This window comes from Littorina saxatilis, linkage group LG5 (assembly GCF_037325665.1).
Source record: "Littorina saxatilis isolate snail1 linkage group LG5, US_GU_Lsax_2.0, whole genome shotgun sequence".
Taxonomy (NCBI): domain Eukaryota; kingdom Metazoa; phylum Mollusca; class Gastropoda; order Littorinimorpha; family Littorinidae; genus Littorina; species Littorina saxatilis.
In genome coordinates, this window is record NC_090249.1 from 27,983,156 (window position 1) to 28,001,964 (window position 18,809).

Below are 18,809 nucleotides of genomic sequence, written 5' to 3' on the forward strand. Positions count from 1 at the left end.
CAACTCATTTTTCACTGTGATGCAAAGGGCGTGTCTCCACTGGCTATTTATTCCCAATGAGCTATTAATAGCTCAGCTTGCCTAACCTTCAAGGAATAGCAAGATCTAGATGTGGCACTTTTCAGCACGTGTACAGGAACGTGTACGGGTAACGTCATCAAATTTAGTTTTTACGTCACGCGTTTGCCAAGATCTGCAGTCTTGGTGGGAGAAAAACAACGTATGATTTGGAACATTGGAGAAAACAAGTGAGTCACGGGTGACGCAATATCTACACATACGCGTACAGGTCTTTGCTCCACGTTCGATCATCTGGAACACTGTAATACAACCCTCCCACAGTCCTGACATGTCGCTTGTTTCTGAACATTGTCTTTTTATTTTAAAGATGTCAGATGCAGGACCTAGCCCTTATTCTGTAAAACTGGAAAGGTTGAATTGACCTCAGAATTAATTAAAGAACAGGCCAAGTAGCCAACCTACAGATCAAATCATGAATGAATGAGAGATTAACTGTTTGACTGGCATTCACCTGTCAGGAAAGGACACCTTTCTTCTCATCGGAAGGGCCTCACCACTGTAATGGCAAATAATGTATCATCAATTAACACTTTATGTTTAAAACACAGGGAACATAGAAAAGATCAAAAGATGATAAAACCTGGACCAGAAATCAGTGTTTACCTGAGGGCAGGTTGTAGGAGATGCCACGGACAACAGTCAACTCCATTTCATTCTCACCCAGCTCTGTGTTACTCCTGTCAACAAGAGTGTGTAATCTGTGCATTCAGTTTCCTCAAAACACAATAAAAGAAAAAAATTACTAAATGAAAAAAAGAAAAATGCTGCTCTCTCTTCTTCACTGCCTCTATAATCTTTCACCTTTGGTCACTTTCAAATTATCTGTTGACCTAAAACTAAAAGAACTATAAGCACACCATGAAAAAAGTAGAGCAAGAAACAAACAAACTACAAAAATTAAACAACAACAGCAAAATCTAAAAACAAAATAAGTTTTGGGGGATGAGTGGCATGTGAATAAGTCTTTTGGTTTTCTATCAAAAACATAAAAATCTTGACCATGTCAAAAAATTACTGCGGGCTGCCCACTTACACGTCACACAAATTAGCTTCCCATGTCAACAGCAACATCTGGTGTCTTCATGTCCTCTTTATAATATAAACATCTGTCAAAATTGTAAACATGTCTAACCATTACTGTGGGTTACCCAAGTACGCTCCACATAAAATAGCTTCACATCACACCAATACCAATTCACTTCTACTTTCTTTCAAAGCCTTTCATCTTCAACTCTCACCATCTTTCTATTGAGAAGTCAACGTTCAACTGAGCTAAGTTCTTTCTTGGGTGATTTTCCTAATTTTCTATTTGTGTCCCTGTCCACTAAGTCGACATAATAGTGAGTGTTTCATTTTGTCTGTGATTACACGTTCCAATATCTAACCTTCCTTGTTTTTGTTTATTCTTGATTTGGGAATGGTAGTAGTCTTACTGTTTTCGACTTCTTGCAAAGCAAAAAAATCTATCAAAGGAAAAAGTACTGACTGTACGATGGAAAAGCTGCGTGTCTCATAGTGGAACTTTGGCAGAGGGTCACCATGGCGACGGGTGCTCTTCAACGATTCCAGGTCCTTGGCACAGCCTTGTCCCATCTTCTGAAATCTGAACACAGAATATCATTTGAAATGCAGCATTTATGTTAACAAGACCATTTTTTTCATTTCCATTACTTGGAAATTCGGCTCGCCTCTTCCAAATGAAAAGCTGGCAGTAACATGAGCTGTGCTATCCAGGTCAGTGTGTGTTTGGGTGAACATTGAAATCATCCACCTACATTTCTGGCAGATTGACCATGTTTGTTCTCATGCCATGGTGGTGACACTGAAGTGGAACATGGATGCTGTCTCTGAGTCATCACATAAAGTTGACCCCCCCATGTCAAAATACCAGAAATTAAATTGTTAACAGGTTATTGTTATGGTTGATTTGCATCTGACAGTTTGTGCATAAAAGTTAAGCTTTTGCTATATCTATATCTTATTCACGTCTTCATTTGACTGGTTGCTGTGATAACGTTACTGTTTTTTGTGTGCCTATAGCACAGAACCACTTACTTTGCGGCGCCTGGAACATCACCCATTTTTGTAAAATGTTGAGCATTTGTGTTACATATCTGAAACAAAAACACACAAATATCTCAAACTAGAGTACAACAGATTGCAATGATGTATTAAAATCCACATTCTTGAGTGCTTATAGTCATGGGCTAAAATGTAAAACCTACTATCTTCAGCTTTTTCTGACTTGAAACTGGAAAGAAGAAGGCAAACAAAATCAGAAAACAAAATCAGACTGCCAAAGGCAGGACTCAGAACAACTGAAAATGAGAATGTCAAGCAGCCATGCATCTGTCGGTTCTGTCCCTTGTATTCCCTTTAGGTAAATGTATCCTTCTCAACACCTTTCATCAACCCCATCGCCTTTCCCTGCCAGTCATCCCTCTGACCCTACCTCCATTCATTCATGCATTCCTTAATTCAGCCATCTATTCATCCATGTATCCCTTTCGTCCATCTATTCAATCACTCATTCATTCATCTTTCTATTCATCTGTTTTTTCAAAATGTTTCACATTATATTGGAATCTGTTTTACGTAGATATTATATATTTTACAGAACTTTGTAACTTGTTCTGCAAAGCAAAACTTTAAATGCTGTGTTGACAAGTGTGAGAATATAAATCCAATGTTGGTCACACCAAACCTTTCAAGGTGTTTGTGAACAGTCGCTTTAACTGCAACGTGCTTAATTTTCTTCCTAGAGAGATATCAAAGTTGTCCCAGATCTGATCTTCACTCCCAACCCATAAACATCCATTGTCACAACAAAATCAATACCTGTGGAGGTTCTACATAAGACCACCAACTTCATTTCCAGAGCTGGACTCTAAGTGTAAAGGTGAGCGACAAGAAGAAGAAGACAACAAAATCAATGACAGATTCGCTGACCTGTATCTGCTTTGCGAGGTCCTGTTCCAGTTGAGTGAACACCTCATCACGGTCGCCTGAGGGCTGGCAATCCTCAGCTGACACCACAATGAACTTGTCCTCATTTTCATCATTTGCCAGAGGGGACGGAGGAACCTGCAAGCAAATTAATAATTAATAATAAAACTTCTCTTGAAATATTCACAAGGAGGTAGTATGTTAGTACATTCCTTCTTCTTTGTTCGTGGGCTGAAACTCCCACGCTGACTCATGTTTTTGCACAAGTGGGTTTTTACGTGTATGACCATTATTTTTTACCTCGCCATTCAGGCAGCCACATGGGGATATTAGTACATTAACTTCTGTTTGTGGTACAGTGGACACCCCTTTTAAGACTCCTAAAAAAAAGGTAGATAATCAGGTCTAAAAAAGAAAGGAGTTAACCTTCGCCGGTGGTTGTGGGTCCGTGTGGACCCCAGAAGGGTGTTTAATTGCAGAAATCTCTTAAACACTAGAATTTTGTAATGAGCTTTTAAGAATGTCTCAGGCACCTAACAAGCTCTTATGTCCCAAAAGATCATTAAATTTCAGTAATCTCACGGAAACTTAACCACGGCGTCTTCGGAATGGGATGCACGTTTTTGCTTCTTTGGAAAGCATGGGTCTACGGAAGGGTATGCATATTTTTCCTTCTTTGAGAAGCATGGGTCCGCGCGGCCCCACGATGTCTTCCGTGTGTAGTCGATAACGACGTCGGGCGAAGGTTAAATAGAGGTATATTTACAGACCTTATGAACAGTAAAACGAAGAAAATTATGTCTTAAAAAGAGATATCTCCAAGTGGTTTTAATGACAACACAAATAAAAACGCAAACAGCTCACCTGTGCCAAATCGACTGGCAGTCCTGCTTCCAAGGCTTCAATCATTGGCTCCATGCCCTGAAAAGTAAACCACAACAAGTAATGTATCGATTGGAGATTGGATTTCCCTTCTTTGAGTCATGTGACGTCAGAGGCCTACAAAACTTTATAATTGGGCGTTTCAGGTTGACCGAAACTTTAAAGGAACTACAAAACACACGTCATGTGTTTGATTGCACATGTGTGTGTGCTGTTCAATGTCAAAACAACAACAAAGTCAGTACATGACGTGTGTTTTGTAGTTCCTTTGAAGTTTCAGTCAACCTGAAACGCCCAAATATGAAGCTTAGATTATGTGTTTGATTGCATGTGTGTGTGTGCTCGTTCAATCGTCAAAACAACAACAAAGTCATAGTACCTGAAAGGAATTCGATCGATACATAAATGTTATTTGCGTTTTTGACCAAAATATGACATTTTACACAGATCTCGACAGTCATTGTTCACCTCGACCGCTAGCGCGGTCTCGGAGAACAATGACTGTCTCGATCTGTGTAAAATGTCATATTTTGGTCAAAAACGCAAATAACGTATAATATTTTGGTGGATGACAGACAACAACAGCACAACCAGGCACAGTGGTCCCTGCAATGTCAGACCCCTCTGGTGAGAGAACGTACACAACGCTTGAAAGGACACCTTCTCTTGTCCCTTTAATTACTGTATCTACCCAAACATGCCTGGCAAGACAGGCCACATGCATTTTAAGGACACCTGGTTCCACGGGTGTCCTTTCATCGCAGGTACCGCTGTATAAGAATGACACTTGAGTCCCTTGAGTGGTCCTTACAGACAGGTTTGACTGTATCTAGTTCAACTTAACATTGAAATAGGAGAGAAAAAAACGGCTAGATTCTCAATCCCCAGTGACCGAACTGACCCAATGACTACCTTTACGAAACACTCTATTCTCTTCTTCTTCGTTCCTTGGCTGAAACTCCCACGTTCACTAATGTTTTTGCACGAGAGGATCTTTACATGTATGACCGTTTTTTTATCCCACCATTCAGGCAGCATACGCCGATTTCAGGGGAAACACTGCTTTCAATGAAGGGAACTACCTTCATCATGCGGATGTGCTGCTTGGCCATCTCCAGGTCTTTGTTCTTCTTGGCCTGCAGCGCTGCCGTCCTGAACTCTTCCATCCTCTCCTGCAGGAACCCCAGCTGCTGCTCCTGTCTCGAGTGGCCGCTCTTCCTTGTGGCTGTGGGTAAAAGGAAATAAAAATATGACACAATGTTACCAGTGAACACTAACAGAGATGGAACACAGGTCGACACAGAAATAAAGTAAACAAAGATCAAATCTGTGCTGGTGGGGGGGGGGGGGGGGGGGGGGGGGGGGGGGGGGGGAGGGGGGTCCTGAAGAAAAAACTAAATGGAGCAATCTTTGTGCATTTGAACGTAAATGTTTGAGGGTCAAACATAAAGTTCAATGATAAAGTAGTCTCTTCCCATTATCTGTTGTCTCCTGCTGTATATTATATGAAACTGTTGTCATTAGCAACACAAAAGTGATCCCGGTGAATTCAATCAAGTCCAAGACAAAGAGAAATCATACTACAAATGACATGTTCACACACACACAAAAAAGAAAAAAAAGAAGTTTCTGGGATTTCAACAAAGACTCTCTGTACAGACAGAATTTACCAGCAGCAGCAGCAATTCTGTTCTTGACAATTTCTTCTGTATCATGACATTACACTGAATTCCCCAGCACTAAGCCAGCTTAGCACCAGCAGAAGCAAGTGCAGTTACTGTCAGAGCTTCTGCAAACTTTACGGTCGAAACTACCAAACTTACTAGCAGCGCGAGAGATGGCAGTCTTGGCATGGGCACCAGCAGCAGCCCCTGCAGTACTTTGAGGTGAAGGTGCTTGTGTTCTTGGAGCTGGCTGCGGTGGAGACACTGATGCTCTAGCAGCACCAGCAGCAGCCGGGGAAGCGGACTGTGGTGTCTGCTGTGGTTTCTGGGGAGATGGAGAAGCCCTAGGTGGTGGGCCGGAGGACACAGGTATTGGTCCGAATCCTGGAAAGATGGTGAAAGGAAAAGTTATACAGTGGAATCTGTTTTAAGACCCTCCACTGTAAGACTCCCACTACTGTAAGACTCCCACTACTGTAAGACTCCCACTACTGTAAGACTCCCACTACTGTAAGACTCCCACTACTGTAAGACCTCATTTTCTAATTTTTTTTGTTCAGAGGCACTAAATTTACCTCCATTCTAAGACTTCCTGTCTTTTAATGCCTACGTTTCTCAGATTTTAGGAAGTCTTAAACAAAGGTACACTGTTCAGTGTGTTAGTTGTTAGTTAATGCAAGGCATCATCTGATTAAACAGCAGAGCAGATGCTTGAGTGTACCAAGTGAATGTCAAACAAACACACATATATGCATACACACTTATGCACACACACACACACATGCAGACATGCATACATACACAAATATTCAAACACACTTATACTTTTTGTTTACTTTTAACCTCTTAAAGCAAACTTAATAGGAGGGGAAATAAATATCAACAGTGCACATATACCGACAGACTGGCCAACAGACAAACACACAGACACAGAAATAAATCATCATAAGCTATGAAAACATTTAACCATGATTTGTGTACACAGCAGTATCTTACCTGGAGGTGTGGGTAGTTCTAAAAAGTCAACTGGCTTGCCGGCTCTGTAATCCTTGACGGCACTCTCATATTGCTGAAAAACATAAATTAGAGGGGTTATAAAAAGAAAATATGAAAAAAATAGGTATAAAAATGGAGGAAGTCTGACATTGGGGGGTGGGCGGGGATGTAGCTCAGTCGGTAGCGTGCTGGATTTGTATCCAGTTGGCCGCTGTCAGCGTGAGTTCGTCCCCATGTTCGGCGAGAGATTTATTTCTCAGAGTCAACTTTGTGTGCAGACTCTCCTCGGTGTCCGAACACCCCCGTGTGTACACGCAAGCACAAGACCAAGTGGGCACGAAAAAGATCCTGTAATCCATGTCCGAGTTCGGTGGGTTATAGAAACACGAAAATACCCAGCATGCTTCCTCCGAAAGCGGCGTATGGCTGCCTAAATGGCGGGGTAAAAACGGTCATACACGTAAAAGCCGTGGGAGTTGCAGCCCATGAACGAACAAACATTGGGGGGGGTCTTAGAAGGGGGGTTCCACTGTACGTGTGATGTGAAGCACCTTCCATGAGAGTATACATTTACATAAATGACACCTTTTGTAGCCCGTTTGTCTATTTTGATCTAAATTTACCCATCATAATGCAGTTATATTTCCCTCAAAAATGACACAACAAACAAAACGATAGTCAGAAAAAAACAGTAAAACATACCAAAAAAACACAAAATTGAAAATGATGTGTACAAGCCCAGCGACACCTTGCAATGTGTACCTTCACAATCCTGCCCATTCTGCGAGCCTTGCCGCTCTCCCCTGCTTCCTTTGCGCTGTTCTCGGTACTCTTGTACTTCTCCAGACGCTGAGTCAGCGCCTCCATCACAGTCTTTGGAGCATCAGGTGCTTGGAACAACTTCTTTGCCTCTGGAAAACACTCACACTATCAGCATTGCATCAACAACAAACCAGTTGAATTCCCTTCTGAAAACTTTCACTACAGTCATATCAGTAAGATGATATTTACGAAATACAATTCTTAAATCAGTAAATAAAAGAAAGACAAGAGAGAAAAAGTACATTTTCTCAAAAAAAACAGCAAATGAAAAGAGTTCTGAAAGAGTCGGAAGACTGAGCAAGAGACGTTCATGCAGAGACAACACCTCCCCCTCCTAGATTCTTCATTCTACAAACCTTCTTCTGTGGGTTCAGGGGGTAACTCTGAAGGTTCTTCTGGTTGTGCATCTTTCCCGCCAGCGCCTTGGTTGGTTGACCTCTGAACTCTGACCTCAGGCACTGGTTGACGAGCAGTTTGAGAAGCCGCAGCTAAGTCATAATGATAAATATGCATGCATGAATCTTACTGAAATTATACTCTGTCTCCCAAAAGGAAAACTTACAGCTACAATGACTCACTGAAGTATACTAATAAAACAGACCTGAGATATTCATATTGTGTGATTTTCAGTACTTTATTTTAGTTTGAAGTTACTGCTTGATCCTCCTCCATCTTCACCACAAACCAGAATCATCATCAACGCTGGGTATTACACTGAACACTAAGCTTTCAATCTGACAGTGAACTCTATTTAATTGACAAATAAAAGGATACTACCAGTACTACCCATTCCAAAGCTACCTTTCAATTTTGATCTGATTATGTTGATCAGATAGAATACTAACATTAACTAAATCTAATCAGTAGTTCTAACTAGTCTTGGCTCAATATTGGTTGTACAACACAACAGTGATTTCAGTGAAAGAAAACTCATGATATTACTCCCCTGCATGTGCACATACAAATGTGTGTGTGTGTCTGTTTCTTCTCTTTCTTTTGTTTTTTTCTTTTTGACTAGTTGCTAAACTGAAATATATAACAAATCTTACCTGGCACCCCAGGAAGAGCAGGAGGCATGTTCGACAAATCGATCGGCTTGCCTTCTTCCAGTGCATGTAACACTGTATCAAATTGCTGCACGTAAAAGAGAAATAAAGTATACTTTAATTTTAAGTCTCAAAACTAACCAAGTATTATTATTATTATTATGAACATTTGTGCGCCTAATCTAAATATAGCCCTAGGCGCTTACAAAATATACAATACATAGTGAACATTATACGAAACACAAATCGACACGGACCAAGACACTCGGACTCATACACTCGCAGACAGACGCACAGCGAGAACGCGACGCACTCACTCATACCAACTACAGGCACATGCATTCTGAAGACGGAAAAACAGTCATAAATAAATAAATAAATTATTGGATACATAAAGTTAGTTGAGAGAAGAAGAATAGAGCTGGAAAGGGAAGAAGAAGGAGAGAGAAGGAGACAGATTAAGGACCAGCAGGAGAGGGGGATGGGTGGTCATTAACAGACTAGTGAGAGAAGAGGTGTGTTTTGAGTGAGGTTTTGAATGACTGCATAGATGTGGAGTGCCTGAGTGAGTGCGGGAGTTGGTTCCAGATGGATGGGGCCTGGTAAGAGAAGGTGCGCTGGCCATATGTTTTGGTGCGTGCTGGTGGTATCCTAAAAAGGCGGGTGTCTGCGGAGGATCTTAGGGAGCGAGAGGGGGAGTAGACATCAAGAAGGTCAGAAAGATAGCTAGGGGACGATAGATCAAAGTTTCTAAGGCAGAGTGTGGAGATCTTGAACTGAATCCTCTGTTGAACAGGCAGCCAGTGTAGGGTTTGAAGAAGAGGGGTGATGTGGTCGTGCTTGGAAGAACGAAAGATGCACTTTGGAAATGTATCATCCTTGTTCAGAATTGTATTTTGTGGCGCACATGAAAGCATAGGAAAAGTTGAACAGAATAAACATGTTAACACTCCTTCACTGTCTCCATCTCTAATGCAAAAGAATAAATAAAATATATACACACTATGAGTACATGTGAACATATCTTAATTAACATCCCCTAACCCCCACCAGACCTGTTTACCCCCATAAGTGTTTTGGAGTAATGCTCAGTCCCAAAAATAGTAATCCTGGCACAAAAATAGTAATCATCCAACATTCGTCGTCAATTACAACGCACATGACAACTGTGTCTGCGAAACGCAATCATGCACATATATCCATCATTCACAAACAAAACACATCAGTCAATTTTTGTAGTCATCATAATTTCAAAGAAGATCACATCAAAAGCACATGCATCACTGATTCTTTTTCTTTTGCTCGTAGTAGGCCTTTTTCAGTGTGTCAAGCGCTTCTCTACTGTACTTGCGCTTGCCGAATGAGTGAGGGCGAGACTTCACCACTAGAAAGTTCTCCAGTGTCTCATCAGACAGACATGATCTCTGGTCAGTCCTGTGCTTTTTCACCCCATTTTGCCATTGAAAAAAACAATGCCAAACATGTGAATTAAAAAATAAATTTATGAAAATCGTAGTCTTGACACGGATAGCGGAATGGCGTATTTTTTGCAAAGAACCGTAATAAATGACTCCAAAATCGTAAGGGTAAACAGGTCTGCCCCACTCAAACCCGTGACCCCCTCAACAAAACTATGTAAAAACAAACAAAGAACTAAACCAGAACTGCTTTATGTACTGATTGTAGTAATAGAAACATCACACCAAAACCTACTAGCTCTCTGCATTTAGCGCAATTAACATGCACACAATCTCAAAAGAGGTTCTCACTGACCTTGGCAATCTTTGCGTATTTTGATGCAGTGGCCATGTCCCCCCCTTGCTTTGCAGCCAGAGCAGCATGACGGTACTGCTCTTTGCGACTCTCTAGGGTATGTCGCATCTTGCCCTCTGAAATCAAAGACCACATATTTAAACTTTTTGTTCACAGCCCATAGTTATGGATTAGATCTTCCTACCCCTTAAAGTCAGCATGCACAGCTAACAGTAACAGTGTAAACTCATTCAAAGCAAAATCTGAATGTGGCCTCATTTGATTAAGATAACGAGTCTCTAGGGTATGTCACATTTTGCCCTCTGAAATGATAGACCACATGTATATAAAAAAAATTCACAGCCCAAAGTCCTGTATAAATCTTCCTACCCGATAAGGTCATCACACCTAACAGGGTAAAATCATTCAAGGCCAAAGCCGACTGTGCCTTGTTTGATTCAGATTCTCATACCATTTCCAACCTAAATCATCACAAAAGTACAAGTAAATAAATATATGTCTGTGAAGAGTTCTCTCTAGATCTAATTCTTACCCCCTCCCCCCACCTCTTCCATTACCTCTAGTGTGCTCGCTGCTTTCAAAATTCCACGTTAGAATGTAATCGGCTGAGACACACGAGTAAAGGATGACCTCCCTTGCTCATGACGTAATTTTTCCGCATTCTCGCTTTTGACGTCAATCTATATTTAACTTTTTTTTCGAAAGTACAAGCGATTGAGTGCACATTTTGGCATTTTTGGCAGCGCTCTCATTATAAATTTCTCTCTCTCTCTCTCTCTCTCTCTATATATATATATATATATATATATTATCCAATAGACTGTAAAGCATGCATGGGAACAGCTCAAGATAAAAACATCTAAACGTGAAGATTTCTTCTGTCCCCTCTTCGGAGAACATGTTGGTGTGTCTCTGCCTCAAACATTAAAGTCTGATAGTGATACCTTCATAGTTGACTGTTTTCAACATTCACACAGCTTCTGGGCCGATCTGCAGGCAGTCATCTAGTTAGTGTTATTTTTTAAAATTTAAGGCATGAGTGAAAAGCAGAGTATGGTCAAATACATACATCCTTTGCGTTTGGGCAGCATTTCTTCATCATCTTAAATAACGTTGATGAAGTCAGCAACTGAGTGACGAAAATTTGATAAAGAATTTACCAAAATTGGTTGCTGTTTGTGTTTTCTTTTTGTTTTGATAACTTTGAATCGTCTGAAATCTGATTCCACAACCCTTGAAAATCAGGCTTCATCTATGAGATAATATGCCTTGGAAGTAGAGTGAAGAAATGTTACCAGGTGCAGAAGAAGTGCTGGGCCCAGGCTGGGTGTGGGAGGGGCCCGGCTGGGCTGGAGGGAGGACGGAGGGACCTGGTCCGTCCACTGAAAACATACACACAACCAAGCACAAATCAGATTTTTTTTTAAAAGAAAAGAAAAGCAGTCACAAAGAAAACAATTGTACAATTCTTCCCTGCTCCCCCCCCCCCCCCCCCCCCCCCCCCCCACCCCACCGCCCATATACACTGAATCAAAGAATATACTGTACTGTGAAAACAGACATTCAGTTCCATTATTTTCTGTTTTTGCTAATAAAATTGATTCAGGATCATCAAGGTCTGTAAAATATAATCTTAATAAGGTAATAATCACTTTCTCCATACAAATTAAACACTTTTTTTTATCGAAACAAGCAGTGTCATTCCCCCACCTTCAACCAACCCCATGCTAAAAGAAAGAAGAAGTAGAATACCTGATGATGATGATGGTGCATGTGTAGGACTGGGCGTAGAGACAGAGGAGGATGGTCCAGGGGCAGGGGCGATTGTAGATGTTCCCATGGCAACAGGGGGTGGCATGTCCTCATCTGTGATGGGTTTACCTGCCTTGGCCTTGCGCAGTGTGTCTGTCAGTGTCTGTCAGTGTCAAAGAGACGATTCCAATTAAAATTTTCAACAAACTTCGATTAAGATAACTAAGGAAAGGCATGTTGTCTGAGCATACACACGCATCTTCTTAGGCAAGAGACCACATTATGCCACTGCACGTACTTGGTGTGTGAGTGAGAGTGTGTGTGTGTGTGTGTGTATGTGTGTATTTATGTGTATGTGTGCGTGTGTGTGTGAGTATGTCTGTGTGTGAGTGTCTGAGTGTGTGTATGGGTGCGTGTGTCAGAATGTGTGTGTGTGTCTGAGTATGTGCGTGTGTGTGTCCAAAACAAATACACCACACAAAGCGAATCATTAATATCCACTAGACAACTCACCTTGAGCCCTCGGTCTAACCGCCTGGCCTTGGAACTGTCCCCGAGCTGCTTGGCGTTTTGCAAGGCACTTTGATACATAACCATTCTATCCTGGACGACAGTGACTGCCTCTCCTCCCTGGCTGGCCTGAGAAGGGGAGGGACCGGGGGAGGCCTGGGGGGACCGTTGGGGGGCCTGAGGGGACTGTTGGGGGGCCTGAGAAAAGGTGGGGCTGAAGGCAGGGGGATATTGTTGGTTGGAAGGGGAGGGAGCAGGGGCTGGAGATCTCTGTGGAGGAGGAGGGGTGGGGGTTGGTTGCAGATTGTCGTTGTCATCTAACTCCGCTAACTCTGCCTGTAAGAGTGACAAAATGACAAACATCTAAATGTTGAACTCATTCTGTGTTTCAATCTTTTCTAGGCTTACAGTTTAACCCAAATTGTATCATTTAAAATCCATTCTCAGCTCAAAACAGGCTTGATGTCAGCACAACCAATTATCACTGTTACCTAATCATTATGTGTACCATATCAATATCAATTTGAACTATTTTCCATGTGCATAGTGTCAATCAAATGTGGATTCAACAGCTTAAACTGCCAGAAAAAAATGAAAAAAACACTTTAAAACCAACTCACCAGAAGATCAGGGTCTTCAGTGTCAGACACATCCTCGTCCAGATCCATCATATCGTATGCCGCCATCTGCTCGATGTCCAACTTGCCAACTGGAGCTGCAACTGTGCAAGTGTCATGTGGCGTTATAACAAAAATAGAGCCTTGGGGAATAAGGGACATAATTATGAGCTTACCATGATTATCTTCTCTTCAGGCTGGGATTTGCCTGTTTATTTAATGCAACTTATTATCTTAGATGCCAGGAGACTGGTTCTACATGTACTTAGCTCTTACTGTTGAGAGTATTTTGAACATTTCCTACTACTACTATTATAGCCGAAAACTATGAAACAGTATTCTAACAAATACATGAAAGCAGTGTTTAAAAAGAACACTTAAGTCTGAAACTAAATCTTAAAGTATTTTCAATGAATTTGAAGCTGAGAATATAATACAAAACAGTAAATTTAACACAAATTTACAATTCTTCATGCATTTTGAGTGCATCACCAAATTTCTTTCTCAATTATTGCCCACAAAGATTTTTCCTCTTCCTTGTAAAGATATTATATCTCAAGCCTGGAGTTTGAATGAGTTAATTTTTTTTCAATTGCAATGCCACAATCTCATGAGAGCTCTCACCTTTTTTAGAGGGTGATGACTTCTTGGTAGGTGATGACTCTCCCCCGGTGAGAGCAGCCAGTTCTGCTTCCAGATCATCGTCATCATCATCTCCGTACACCATCGCCTCCATGTCCTCCATGTTAGTTGGCATCCCAAACCCCATCTGCGCAAATTTCTTCACCAGTAAAACTTTATTTTATACAATGTTTAATGTCAATGTATTTCTTGTGCCTGTTGTTGTTCTCCTTAAATTTAACTTTTCACAACCAAACAGTTGCACATGCGTGCACTCTTTTGTACTGTAGTCTTAATAGTTTTAGTTGGCCTCTGACATCAAATGAAGGAACGGATACAGTTTTCAATTGATACCTTCAGGTCTTTTTATTTTTTATTTTTTACTTTGATGTTGCATTAAATGATTAATCATATATATCTAGTCAATTTGTGCTTTTATATTTATTCCGTTAAAACTTCACTTGTAGTTGTACTTGAAGTTGAAGTCATAATGTTACATTCTTACAAAGTGAACAGCTTTTAATGTTTGTGTGCTCAATGTTTTTGATTCAACTCAACAACCAGATTAGATCCATGAAAAAAAGAAAACAGAACTGTGCATGCTCCTCCTTTTAAGTTGATTAACACATACATATATATATCTTCCTTGTCTTATAATAGTTATAATACCAATAGGAACAGTTCAATTGTAGCAGGTCAGCATATCAATTCTACGTTTGATGTTGGTTAAAATCAGCCGCAGCATACCCTAAAGTTATGTGTTCATACTTCATAATCATAGTTCATACTCATAGAATATAAAATGATCAAAGATGTATCCCCCCCCCCCTCTCTAAGTCCCCTCCACCCCCCCCCCCCCTCTCACAGTCACACACTAGCCCATCCAATTGAACCCTTTATTTTTGGCAAGCGATTCACAGAGCGCGGCGCGCTGTGCAGCGCGGCGATTCACAGAGCGCGGCGCGTTGTGCAGCGCAGCGATTCCCAGAGCGCGGCTATTGCTCTCACCAGCGCAGATTGTTGACGCGCTTTATTTTTGTACATGCATGATTATCAGCAACATTTTACACTCTTTCTTTGGACACTCAAAAGCAACTTCAGGGCTACAAGACTACAAAATTGCACTTTCTGCAGACTGAATATACGCGTTCAAATCAACCGGGAAAAAAAACCACTGAAAAAACGATCTGCGCATGTGCGAATTCCAAAATGGCTGCTGAAGTGTTAACTGGTGTGACACCGATTAACAGTTCCGCAGCACTGTACTCGGATAATTGTTTAAAAACGTCATCCCAGTTTAAAATCTCAGCTCCTTTCCATATCTATAGTAGAAGCCATTGCAATGGCATGTAGTGATATGACTGCCAAGTATTCAAGGCCGGTGTCACGAACTCGGAAAACTCTGCCTGAACAATCCTTCTCATTGCGGTCAATGAGCATGCGCTAACATGGGGAGATTAATCAGGTCGTGAACCTAACCCTAACCCTAACCCAAACCCTAACCCATGGTTCGATCGGTCAAAGGGTCGCATTTTGTATTGGCACAGGCGCATTGACCGCAATGAGGATTGTTCAGCAGAGGTAGGCACGTTTTTACATCGGCGCAGCGATATATGGTGAATTCAGTTGAAAGAGTGAGAGAGAGAGAATGGAGCTCTGTTTTTCGTTTTATTGACAGTTTTATTTCTCAAATAGATCAGATAGATGTAGCTGTTGTAAACTTTGCGATTGTGAAGGAAATGTATTGGCAGAATACATCGCGCGTCGTGAATCGCAGCGCTCCTCGTAGCGCCGCGTGTTGTAAATCGCAACGCTGCACAACGCGCCGCGCGGTGTGAATCCACTTCGTTTATTTTTGGGGAACAAAACATACTCTCCGCTTTGACATTTCTAATGATTTGATTCGAACTGCTGCCCAATCAGTGCGTTCCGCGAAAAGATCAATACATGAATAAATATTTCAAATAATGCTTCCGTCACCGGCACGGTTGGCCTAGTGGTAAGGCGTCCGCCCCGTGATCGGGAGGTCATGGGTTCGAACCCCGGCCGGGTCATACCTAAGACTTTAAAATTGGCAATCTAGGACTGGTTGGTCCGGTGTCAGAATTGCGAATAATGTGACTGGGTGAGACATGAAGCCTGTGCTGCGACTTCTGTCTTGTGTGTGGCGCACGTTATATGTCAAAGCAGCACCGCCCTGATATGGCCCTTCGTGGTCGGCTGGGCGTTAAGCAAACAAACATTGAAACAAACAAACAAACAAAACGCTTCCGTCGCAGTTGCACATGTGGTGAAACTCTGGTCAAACATTCACGACTTGCTCTGAAGTGCACAACCACTGAACACATTATAAAACTGACTGTTTCCACAACAGTCAGTCATAATCTCGTGATGTTGTAAAGCTGTGGAGTGTCTACAAAAAATTCCAACGCTTCTTGACAATTTTCGTTTCTGTTTCTGTTGTCTGGCCTGTTTAACAGGAAAACGCAAAGCTTACCTGGTTCATTAGCTCGGCTCCTTTTCTTTTAGGAGCATTCGCTGGCTCCTGCTTCGTTATTTTACCGAACATCTTGTAGACTGTTTCTTAATTCAAACTAAACAGGGACACTAGATTGCAACATCGCAATGAATACAAGTTGACGCATAATGCCGGAAGTTGGGTTGATGCTTTTCATTAGAGTTATTCCTCCTGCATATAATGGAAGAGTTGTCTCTCTTATTCCCGCACACTTTACTAGATTTTCAGGAGCTTTATTTATTTATTTAGCGCTTGACGTTCTCTAAGCGCTTTACATAATTATTAATTTCTGCCGTGTGAGATGGAATTTTTTACACAATATATCACGCATTGACATCGGCCAGTAAATCTCAAGGAGTACGGCGAATATCCGCTTTTCACGGCCTATAATTATTCCAAGTCACACGGGTATTTGGTGGAATTTTTTTTTATCTATGCCTATACATTTTTGCCAGGAAAGACCCTTTTGTCAATCGTGGGATCTTTAACGTGCACACCCCAATGTAGTGTACACGAAGAGACCTCGGTTTTTCGTCTCATCTGAAAGACTAGCACTTGAACCCACCACCTGGGCTAGGAAAGGGGGAAGAAAATTGTTTACGCCCCGACCCAGGGACGAACTCGCAACCTCTCGCTTCCGAGGCAAGTGCACTTTACCACTCGGCCACTCTTATCCCTCCACAGCTTTATCAAAGCGAATGGCAAAGAGGCTAGAAGCAGTACTGACTACAGTAAGCATAAAGGAGTGTTATGTTACAAGGGCGGATCTGGGGGGGGTTACACGGGTTACGTAACCCGCCCCCCAAAAAAAGAGGTAATTTATTGGCTCAGGATGCACCAGATAGCTCTATTTTGCTTCTTTGGATAAAAAAAATTTCCGGGGGGGGGGGGGGGCATGCCCCCGGACCCCCCTAGACGAGGCTTAGGCGCCTTCGGCGCCGTCAACTTGTACCTTCGCAGTCATTTTGTAACCCCCCCCCTCCAAAGTGAATTGATCCGCCCTTGTGTTATATGAAGTCTTATATCGCGCGCGTATCTCCAGACTCGGACTCAAGGCGCAGGGATCTATTTATGCATAAAAGAGTAGGATACTTCGATCGACCGGTGTAACACGAGAAAATTACTCCCACGAGATTTTTACTCCGGAGTAAACATTTCGTACGAAAAAGTTACTCCCTTTACGAAAAAAGCACTCCCCCATTACACGAGAAAATTACTCCCCAAGACAGGTGAGTTCCGAGTAAACATTTCGTACAAAAATGTTACTCCCCTGACGAATAAATAACGAATAAATTACTTCACCCTAACACAAGCAATTTAATTTCCCATGCCAGGTGTACGAAATTGTTACTCCCTTATCCCCTGTTAGTCTTGGTGGTGGAAGGGGTGGATGGAGGGTAGCGCGACATTCGTGTGCGCGATATCACTTATTGGCATTATCCCTTCTCCCGCATCCCATTTTTGCGTACGAGATTTTTACTGGAAGTAAAAAAAATGGGGAGTAAAAATTTCGTGGAGGGAGTCATTTTTTCTTGCCTTGGGGAGTTCTTTTCTCGTACGAAAAGTGTACTCGGAGTAAGAATTTCGTACGAAATATTTACTCCGGAGTAAATTTTTCGTGGAGTAAAAATTTCGTGTTACACCGGCGCTTTGATACAAGCTCCTGTGATCTCGTCACTAAAGCTTACAATTTAATAATTAAATGGTATTTTCGTCTTCTCAGATTGACAATGTCACGTTCAATGCATATTTTCCATTTTATAAAACCATAAGTAAATGTAAGTATTGTACTCTTATTCTGTTGTACATTTAGTCAACTTATTTGGTTATTTCTTACCTCGTGTAAAACAAGTTTAAAAGGCACGTCTGTCAATGCCGGATATTACCGACACACTCAGTAAAATAGGCGACAATGACTGTGTGTGTGTGTATGTGTCACGGTGTGTGTGTGTGTGTGCCACGGTCAGTGTGTGTGTGTGTCTCACTGTGTGTCAGTGTTGGTCACAGTCTGTGCTGTACTGATGCGCGAGCGCGCGTCTGTGTGTGTGTGTGTGTGTGTGTTTTTGATTTCAGGTGTCTGTTTTGTCTGTGCGTCCATTAAGGTGACGTCGCGCTTTCCTATTGTTTGTGTGTGTGTGTGTGTGGGGGGGGTGCAAACGTGTATGGTAGGTTGTAGTGTCCATGCGCCTAGAATCTGATTGTTTCAAATTCCTCCAAAAAGGCGTTTGACTGGAAACGTTCCAAAGTGACCTCTTCGAGAAACCCCGACAATTTTAGTTTTTTTTTAATTTACCCCCCCCCCCCCCTTTAAGACTTTCCCCCTTTTAAAACCCTCTTTATCACGATTTCAGTGAGCCCGAAACTACAACACCTGGATCTCAAACGTATCTGTTTACACGAAACCCAGAAACTTTCATAAACATTGGGATCTCAACTGCTTTACGCAAAATGTGTGCCGTGTGGTTGTTTTGTGTTTGTTTTCCCACCGCATCTGTCTTTCTCTTGAATATACATACTTCGTGTAGGCCTACCCTTCAATCAGTTGTGCCTTTATATCTCAAATTATTTTCCTGGTAATGAT

The 18,809-nt window shown here is 41.8% G+C and overlaps 2 protein-coding genes across 5 annotated transcripts in view; both read right to left on the reverse strand.

Moving 5' to 3' along the window:
* LOC138966749 (coiled-coil and C2 domain-containing protein 1-like) overlaps window positions 1–16,371 on the reverse strand; it is a 33,708-nt gene extending 17,337 nt beyond the window's left edge. For all 4 annotated transcript variants that reach the window (XM_070339080.1, XM_070339079.1, XM_070339078.1 and 1 more), the window contains exons 1-18: window positions 16,208–16,371; window positions 13,714–13,858; window positions 13,093–13,193; window positions 12,476–12,808; window positions 11,963–12,125; window positions 11,506–11,592; window positions 10,211–10,326; window positions 8,441–8,525; window positions 7,748–7,879; window positions 7,332–7,480; window positions 6,570–6,642; window positions 5,733–5,957; window positions 4,992–5,134; window positions 3,892–3,948; window positions 3,031–3,165; window positions 2,137–2,195; window positions 1,568–1,684; window positions 685–758 (exon numbers count right to left, since the gene is read on the reverse strand). In XM_070339080.1, the coding sequence (XP_070195181.1) occupies window positions 685–758; window positions 1,568–1,684; window positions 2,137–2,195; window positions 3,031–3,165; window positions 3,892–3,948; window positions 4,992–5,134; window positions 5,733–5,957; window positions 6,570–6,642; window positions 7,332–7,480; window positions 7,748–7,879; window positions 8,441–8,525; window positions 10,211–10,326; window positions 11,506–11,592; window positions 11,963–12,125; window positions 12,476–12,808; window positions 13,093–13,193; window positions 13,714–13,858; window positions 16,208–16,279 (2,266 nt within the window). In that variant the 5' untranslated portion in view covers window positions 16,280–16,371. The remainder of the gene's footprint in view (window positions 1–684; window positions 759–1,567; window positions 1,685–2,136; window positions 2,196–3,030; window positions 3,166–3,891; window positions 3,949–4,991; window positions 5,135–5,732; window positions 5,958–6,569; window positions 6,643–7,331; window positions 7,481–7,747; window positions 7,880–8,440; window positions 8,526–10,210; window positions 10,327–11,505; window positions 11,593–11,962; window positions 12,126–12,475; window positions 12,809–13,092; window positions 13,194–13,713; window positions 13,859–16,207) is intronic.
* Window positions 1–18,809, reverse strand: part of LOC138966762 (orexin receptor type 2-like) — a gene marked incomplete in the record, with an annotated part of 280,805 nt that overhangs the window by 68,105 nt on the left and 193,891 nt on the right.